Here is a 9,431-nt window from a genome sequence, read left to right as displayed (position 1 = left end):
CTCCGGTTGCTCTTCTCCGGCCAGTGGTGGCGTGCATCGCTATCATCACCAGTTTTGGCATAACCTCGCGAGCATAACCCTGCCAACCGATCGTCAAAAGTTGTCGTCGATTGTCATGGAATAACGTTTGAATTTTGTCGGACAAACCCAAGCAACCGTTAGGATTTTCACGTTTTCTGGCCGTTCTAACCGTCGGTTCACCTCACTGTCACTGTGGCTGGACTCACCACCAACGTGCGATCAAAACCCAACCGGGGTTCGTCGCCCACCGTCATCGTTATTGCCGTTCGCCATCGGGGTAAGCATACCGTTCGTTTTCTTTCGATTTGGTTGTATAAATGTGTTGATCTGGGTCTGAATTGGGTATTTTGTGAGGAATGGATGAATTTGGAGTAATCCTTCGATTAAACCGATCCTGTCGCCGTCGTTAGGCACTGGCTGCACGCTTAGGATTGAGTCAACTCAGACTTATCCGAGTTAACGCAAATCAGCATGAGTCAATTTGAACTGGTCTAATTCGTTGACTTTGACTAGGTATGACCATTGATTTAAATTAAAAAATCAAAATTTTTGTGAATTTATATTTTATGTATTTTGACATCATTAGTTCGAATTCGAATTTCTTTTTGTCAAATTCAATTTGGTAAGTTGTTTTTTAACATTTTGCCCTTCAAGTCAATCTAATTTTCGTGATTAAGTTTCATTTCTGATATAATTGCTTTTGCTATGTATTCGAGTTACGAAGGGACGTTGAATTAAACTTTAGGAGTAATGTAGTGGATTTTAAATGGTCGATCGAAATGACTCGGAAACGAAGTTATACATTACTACCTTTTGTATTAACAAATTGGTATTGGTTACCGCATGAATGATTATGTTGCCATATGTGTATAATTAATCAATTCTAAACTCGATCCGAATGTTATAAACATTTAATCTGAATAAGACTCGAATGACTCTTACAAGAACGCAGTAGACTGAAAAGAAAATAAATTCAAAGTTCAATGATTAATTGGTAAAACAAATAACCTAAGAATCTTTAAATCTTTATTATACTCATTAAAAGTTTTTAATGTCGGAAGCACTTGGACAAGAAATTACGAAATTACCACCGAGATGTAAAAATGGCATGGCTTTGACATTAGAATTCGTTTTCGACCCGATAAATTTAATGATTCACCTGTAAATTTGTTGATATGTTCAGAAAGTTACTAATAATTAATTCCAAACATCCTAGACACAAGACCTAGAACTATTGATTTATCATTAAAAAAAACCTAAAGACTAAAACATAGGAAGTATTATTTATGTTTGAATTGTTCAAAAAATTGAATTAAATGGAAAGACTGGACGAAAGGAAATGATTTGAATACCCTTGAACTGTAAAATGACCAAAATACCCCTGAAGTGTAAAATGATCCAAAATACCACCAAGCCCTACAATGACTGAATATCCTCAAGTTATGAAATGAATAAATCTATCTCAAATACCAAAATGACCTAAATACCCTCATTACTTGGATTAAGCAAATGCCTTTGGATTACTTTTGAAGATACCGATGAAGCTTTAAATGTTGTAATGCTTTTAAGGTTTATAGAATGCGACCTAAGTAGGTCGATCATCCCTAATATTATTACAATACGAGAAGTAATTAAATACTGCTTAAATAGATGTTTGTCTCTTCATGATCTTTCCAATGATGGTTCTAAAAGTGATCAATTCGACTCTATAACGCCGTCAAAATTAAGAAATGAATATTCGTGAAGTTTCTCTACCATTATACTTTATAAGTATTGCCTTTGTTGGGATCTGTACAGTTCGATTGGACTTGGAAGCCTGATAAAACGCTTGAACTCTGAAATATTGTAAATTACTATTTACTCTTATTAAACTGATTTACCAAATTTCTCAGGAATCAAATGACTAAAATGTCCTTATAAGCCTGATTGATGGAATCACTTTAGGAATGTATGAAACCTAAATAATTATGATGCAACAACTCTTGAATACCCTTATGATAAATTTGAATACTGAATGATCTTGATAAATCACTTTCTGAATGACTGATGAATCTGTTAACTATTAAACCCCCTTTTATAGGGATCTCATTTATGAAATTCAATCAGTTTATAGAAATTTTGTGGCTTCTTACCTAATAAATACCAAGTATCTCAAAAAATAAATGGATCCTCTAGTGTGTTCCCTGTGTGCTATATGATTGTTTTATCTATTCTGAAATATGATTTGTTATCTGATTGGTTTACGAGTATTTTAACTGTTCGATATTCTGATTTATTGATTTGCCATTTATGGACTATGGTTGCATGATATATGCTCTCTGGTTACCCGTTTTCACTAGGAAATATGATTATGTCTGACTTATGGATCATGAAATTTACTGTTTACTATATGAATTGTTTTATTGAGATACTATTTGGGTAGGATTCTGGAGTATGGAGGTTCAGCTCTGATTAAGCTGGTAATTCCTTATGGACCTAAGGTGACCCTTGGGTAGGCTCTTAGGCCCCAAGAAACTCTCTCTATGGTAGGCTCTCAGGCCTCAAGAAACTCTCTCTTTGGTAGGCTCTCAAGCCCCAAGATGTTTCCTTAAGTTGGCTCCTACGCCCAATGGGCCTAGGGTAAGTCTTTATGGATGCAGATCTAGGGGATTGCATATTGGTGTTCAGTTGGAGTGTATTACTGTGGTTTTAAAACATGTCCTTAAACTACTACTGTTTTTAAAAGATGTATACACTTTTCTCTAATTTTGTTGTAACACACTAGACTCCTCAACTAAATCTCCTGAATCATCTCTCTGAATATTTCCTTAAAATTGTAATTTCCTTACTGTTATCAGAATAAATAATTAATGAAATCTGACCTCCTCGCTATAACTTGATGATGTTTGCATCGTTAAGAAAATTTGTGCTTTACCTTATATCTGATGGCTTATTGCATTCATCTGGTAGTTTTTATATTATTGAGCTTCCCAAAGCTTACTATGATATTCACCCTTTTCAGGTTAAAGGATTTGATCCGATACTTTTACCGACATCAATATGGAATTTCACTGCATTGCTTGCGGAGTACGACGCATGTAATTGAGGAATATATAGGTCATATAATGTTTTATACTAGAATCTGAAATTTGTTTTTATAAAGTGCACTTTGAATTCTATTTTGATTATAAATTAATTCTGAACTTATATTTTTATTTGTAAATTGTTTAAGGATTTTTAAATGGTTTATCAAAAAATTTAATTTCTCTGAGTTTTTAGTGTGTATCGTTCTGGTGGTCTTAATGTGACACATTAGATCGGATTAAATCACTCGTATTGTATGAGAAGATTTCAAAAGGAACCAAAACATATAATAAAATGAAAACAAATGTTAATAGTTTTATATATTATTACTTACAATAAATTAGATAAATAGTCACCGACATGCTTCTTTTTTATTTTAGTTACTCAATTCTTTTTCTAATAAAAGCATCACTAATATTATATTTTATGAATTGAATATATATTTTTTATTCGATCCTTTATATTATTTTCTCCTTCTCTTTATTAACAGTTTATGTATTTATTTTTAATAATTATATTTAAACCAATAAAGTGATGACATATTATCCAATTAAAGTGGAAATTGAATTTTAACTTTCAAGAACCTTGAATCGACCCGTTTTCATTTTCAGTAGGGGTGTAAACTAGGCGAGTCGAGCTCGAGTATTGCTGAGCTCGACTCGACTCGAAAACTCTGAAATGGAGTTTGACTCGACTCGTAAACTCGCAAGCTTAAAATTTTCAAGCTCGACTCGAACTCGAAATCCTGAACTGAAGCTCGTGAGGAGCTCGAAAAGGCTCGAAATGAAAAAAAAAATCTTAAACTTAACTCAATTAAAGCCTCAAACTCAAACTCGAACATGAACCTTAAATATATGAAATCTTACTGTATTTTTTTAAAAAAAATCAATACATAAATATAAAGATTATTATTAATTTGTTTTTTAAATAAAATCTTAATATATTATATTTTCGAGCTGCTCACGAGCTTTTCGAGTCGAATATCGAGTAGCTCGTTTCAGCTCGTTAAGAACTCGACTCGAGTCCATTCGATCCGAGTATTTATCGAGCCTTGATCGAGTCGATCTCGAATAACTCGCGATCTATCTCGTCTCATTTACAACCCTAATTTTCAGTGTGCTTGAACTCAAAACCCCTTGAATAAGGGATTTAAAGCCAATGAATTTGTAAAATTTTATCAAGACTAATATTTAAGTTAATTAAATCAATTTAACCTAAGTATCAGTTTGTTTGGAATTATAACAATTATATAATTTAATTCACTAGTTAAATATTGGACCCCTTTTATGGGGATCCCAATTGGATTCTATGATTAAGCAATGGGTAAATGGTAAGATCATATTTTAATAGTAGAAAGCAGCTTCAGGACCTAAATTAAATTATACTTTAAATTTCTTATAGTTAATTCTTTAATTTAATTATAATTAAATTTTAAATAATTTTATAATAAATAACCAAATTACAAAAGAAACCAATGAGGAACAACTTTAATAACATGGAATGATACCAATTTCTGATCCACATATTAGTAGTTAGGCCTATGTATTTTCAATTTAAATTTGGCCCACTTGGTAACACTATCTTTACTCTTCCTTGTTCTTCGGGTTCAAGAATCTCATTATATTTCACTTTTATAGTGTAGTTTTCTAATTTATTTTATTTTACTTATTGAATTCAGATTTAAAAGTTATTTAAAAAAATAATATTTCGCTTCATTATATTAATCCAATATAGATATTATCATAGTTGCATTTAACATTAATAAGTGAAGAGCAAAGAGCAAAGATAACTTCTTCGTTGCGTGGAAAGAGCAAAGATAACTTCTTCGTTGCGAAGAAAAGCACAAAACTCCAATGTCTCTTTCATGGAAGACTAAAAAAAAGGCACACTTGTTTTATTCTTTTTCTTAAAATCTATAACAAAAGCAATAGCTTTTATGTAAATTTATTTAAACATTACATTTTTAAGATAATTTTATTTAAATTTTTTTAATATAATGGCTATATAAATTCTAATTCTATAAACAAAATTAACACCGTCGTGTATTGGTTTTATAAACTTTTATTATTTTAAATATATATTATGATGTTTAAACCCTACTTATAAGATATGATGTAATTCTGACTACCGGAGGTCTTCCATGGAAGTTGTTCTCAACCTGACGTTAGAGCAACCTACTACCTTACCTCCCCTCATCCCATTATATATGGGAATAGGTTCCGCTAATTTTTTTTAGATGCAAGTTTTGACCGATTGAAAGCCCCTTATAGAGTAAAGAAAATGGGGGGATTAATTAAAATAAAAATAGCAAATTAAAGAAACTTACACATTAAGAAACTTTCTACACTCTCGTATACATAAAAATATGACTTATTTATATTAATTATACCGTACTTAAAATGATAAATTCATTTAAAAAACATTAGGGGACCATGCTATCAAATTTAGAAGGACCAACACGTTAAAAACCTTCCATGTAAAAAAAACACACGTGAATTATAGTTTTGCTCGAATATTTAATTGATATAAATTTAATTATGGGTTAATTTGATTTCATAAACTTCAACTATCATAAAATATAAAGAGGGACCATTGATGTGCTTTCCTTCATCTTGTTGGCCCTATAAATACTTTCAACTTTCAATGGCCATTGCTTTACACTGCTACCTCTCATCTTGCAGCAGAAGAAAGGGAAGATTCAGGGGGTACTAATTTACTTAACAAGGATATGAACAATCTGTCGGTGAATGGACTGAAAAAATTGCCGCTGGGGTTCCGGTTCCAGCCGACGGACGAAGAGCTGGTTTTTCAGTACTTGAAATGCAAGGTCTTCTCCTATCCTTTGCCTGCTTCTATCATCCCTGACCTCAGTGTCTGCAACTTTGATCCCTGGGATCTGCCTGGTAATTAAGCTCTTTGTTATTTGAGGTCGCAAGTTTAATTATTGTGCTTCATTTGCTATGAATATCGATGGATACCGTCAAGTATAGTGACAGTCGAAACTTTTCTATCTTTGCATTCATTATCCATGTAGGACGAGATAATAAATGATTTTCTTCTGTAGGTGTAGGTGAGATGGAGGAGGAGAGGTATTTTTTCAGCACGAAGGAAGCAAAGTATAGAACCGGGAACCGGATAAACCGAGCGACTACTTCTGGATATTGGAAGGCAACCGGTTCCGATAAGCAAATTATATCAAGGAGAAACCAAGTAGCAGGGATGAGAAAAACCCTAGTTTTTCACATGGGGAAGCCTCCACATGGATCAAGAACTGATTGGATCATGCATGAATATCGCCTAGTTACTCTATCAAACAATGATTTCGACTCTCTGCATGCAAACAACCCAATAATCCAGAATTATTTAAATCATGAGATGGAAAAGTGGGCTCTATGCCACGTATTTTTTAAGAAATCACGTAAGAAGAGCAGTGATGAGGAGGAGATTATGCAGAGTTTATGTGACAGTAGTAACGAAAAAGTGAAAAAACCCAAGGCTTTGATTCATAAGATAAAGCCAAAATTGTTTGATTTCATGAGAGAAAACGATGGCATGACAGCTGAGTCATCTTCTTCTTCTTCTTCAGGTTGCAGCAGTGATATTACTGAAGTTTCTTCAAGCGCATGCAGCATGCAGTATTGAAGACAGCAGTCACTGCAACAACATTGTACGGTGTCTTTTGTAATGTTTATCTGTTTAATAAATATTATTGCCTTGTAATCAAGTACTATAGAGTTTTGGAAACTATATATAATATCATTTTTTATAAAGAAGAGAGGAAGGAAATGCAAATCACCGTGAACTAAAAGCGAGAATACCCGCACATGGATTCACTTCAATTTCTTTTGTTTGATTCTATGAACTGGAACTCGCTCTATATGTTCTTCAAGGTGATAGGAAGAAAGAAAAGAAAAAAGATCAACGTCGAAACTAATAAGGCTTAGTTTACTGGTAATAAGGTTTAATTTTCGATTTCACTCTTAATTTATATTCCTTCTCACGTTTTTATTTTAATATTTAAATTATAATTTTATCTTACTTCGTCCTAAAAAAGAAAATGGATAAATGGATAACTAACATGTTTTTATTATATGCCATTTATTGTTAATCAAAATAAAATGAATATCACAGTTGAAGTGTTATATCGAGATAAAATTTTTGTATTAAAAAATATAATTTGGAGGCTATATGCAAAAAAAAAAAAGTAGCAACACTAAAAAAAATTATTTCATAAATTTCACAATATTATTTTTAATCACTAAGATTACTCAATAGATTGAAGCTTATATTATTTTGTGTCGTAATCATGATAATTTCTTATATTATTAATAGATAATTTCGCTAAATCAGTCTAATTTGTGGATCTGTATTTTTTCACATGACATTTTTTTAAGGAAAAGAGTTTAGCTTAAACAATTTAAGCGTATATGATCAAGGATAACACATGGTATTTCATTTATCTTTCTTTTTGTATTAATTTTTTTTTATAAAATTTACTTAAAATTAATAAAACTTTATTTAAAAATTTGATATATTAATAGTTCGATCTTTTTTTATGATCATACAATGAAACTAGTTTTGAAGTATATTAATCATCTTCTCGAAATAATATTTGTCATTCAAATTTTCAATTAAACTTTTGAATCTAAAAAAAACTCAACTCGAACATAAATACGTTTAATAATCTACAAACCGATAATAGAAGGTAAATATATATAGTAATCCAAACCAGTTCTAACAGATGCATCAAAATATAAAAGTTAGTACAGCCGCATACGCTTCATAAGCTATGTTTTAATACACAATTAAACACCTTGCGAAATATTAAGTATAATAGCTCATACCAAATGAATCGTTGCCAGGCTAGCATGTTACCTTATCCAGAATAGAACATGTTCGAAATCCGTTTTCCTTTAAAGCACTTAATTTTTTTCTCGAAAAATAAAATTTTATATAAATATCATAAATCGATATGAAAGTATAATGTCTCGTTAAAGACATCCTTAATTTTAAACAAAGGAAAAAAATACATTCTACCCGACAATACAAAAGAAAAAAAACCTAATACGAAGAGATTTACGACGTCTAATGCATATTCAACAAGGGTTTGGTTCTTTTATTTTAGTACCCGTGACTCAGAGACATCGAAGGTCTGGGTCTTAGTGTCCAACCAGGCCCGATCATGACATTTTAAGGATCTTAGGCCAGGAAGTGATGATAAGAAGATAAGTGGGGCTCACACCTAGTTCACCTCCCAATCATCAAAATGTGGCCTATTGGATTACCATATTTTCGAGTGTTTGAAATAAAAATATGATGTTTAAAAATATTTTTTAATTATTAAATTTAAAAATATTTTCAAGAATGGCCCCTTATATTGTTTCTGCGAACACCGAACATTACACGCGAAATGTAAGACAAAAGTAATCAATATCACAATTTACTATAAATATCACAGTTTATTATAAAAATCAAGAACATTTACCATGTTTCCGAGTGTTTTAAATAAAAAAATGATGTTTAAAAATATTTTTTAAATTATTAAACTTAAAAATATTTTCAAAAATTGACCCTCCAAACCGGGATCCTAGGCGATCGCTCCCCTCGCCTATGCTCAGGGCCGGCCCTGTGTCCAACTAAGATCTGAGATTTTCCGTGGCGCGAGTTTTGGACGATTTACCACTCACAGCGACAACTGAGGGGTCTAAAGAATGGTGGTGGGATGTGTTTTTTAATTGTTTGTGGACAGGGACAGCGGCGGATGCGGGGTTTATGGATTGGTGGTGGGACGTGTGTTTCCATTGCTTGGTGATGGAAGTAGCGACGAAAGAGGATTGTCTCCGGGTATGAGAATCGTGCTCGCTGATGTCGCCTAATCGAACGTTGGGTCGTCTCTGGCGTTTCGCTCCCACAGTATTGTATGAATCCACTGGTACAAACACATCGCCAGCATTTATTTGGCCGTCCGATAGCTGTATACCAACCATGTTTAATTACTCAAGTTTTCGTTTTCTTTATTTTTGTGGGTGTACCATTATCAATTAAATAAGAGTAAAGATAATTAAAATGAATGATCTAGTAATCAAAATCCAGATTTTTCCTTTAAAAAGACGTTTTAGCCACGACCCAGATCCATTTGATGGAAAATATTTGTATAAGCTAGTCAGATCCATTTCTCCATCCTAATGGACTTTTGTTTATAAAGCCCATTAAGTCTTAAAGGACCACTTATAAGATTTCCCCCTAATGGAGACTAATTATCGGTCATAGTAGGGAGTGCAAAACAAATGTCGTTTTCACTGTTTCATGTGCTAACAAATATAGTGTAGTCTCCTTCATCATGGAGG

The 9,431-nt window shown here is 32.4% G+C and overlaps 1 protein-coding gene across 1 annotated transcript; it reads left to right on the top strand.

Annotated features, from left to right (window-relative positions):
• Positions 1-5,748: 5,748 nt before the first annotated feature.
• Positions 5,749-6,752, top strand: LOC120135808 (NAC domain-containing protein 83-like). The gene is made up of 2 exons (XM_039152003.1): positions 5,749-5,987; positions 6,155-6,752. Exons 1-2 carry the CDS (start codon positions 5,813-5,815, stop codon positions 6,724-6,726), a joined length of 747 nt encoding a protein of 248 aa, XP_039007934.1. The 5' UTR covers positions 5,749-5,812; the 3' UTR covers positions 6,727-6,752.
• Positions 6,753-9,431: the final 2,679 nt, after the last annotated feature.

Source organism: Hibiscus syriacus, unplaced genomic scaffold (assembly GCF_006381635.1).
Source record: "Hibiscus syriacus cultivar Baekdansim isolate YM2019G1 unplaced genomic scaffold, ASM638163v2 tig00110621_pilon, whole genome shotgun sequence".
Lineage (NCBI taxonomy): Eukaryota > Viridiplantae > Streptophyta > Magnoliopsida > Malvales > Malvaceae > Hibiscus > Hibiscus syriacus.
This window is presented reverse-complemented; position numbering and strand designations above follow the sequence as displayed.

What these genes read in the sequence shown, in the direction of transcription:
- LOC120135808 (XM_039152003.1), top strand. Translation starts at nt 5,813, where the DNA reads ATGAACAATCTGTCGGTGAATGGACTGAAAAAATTGCCGCTGGGGTTC. An exon ending in TGATCCCTGGGATCTGCCTG is followed by an intron (nt 5,988 to 6,154) that starts GTAATTAAGCTC and finishes CTGTAGGTGTAG; the next exon opens with GTGAGATGGAGGAGGAGAGG.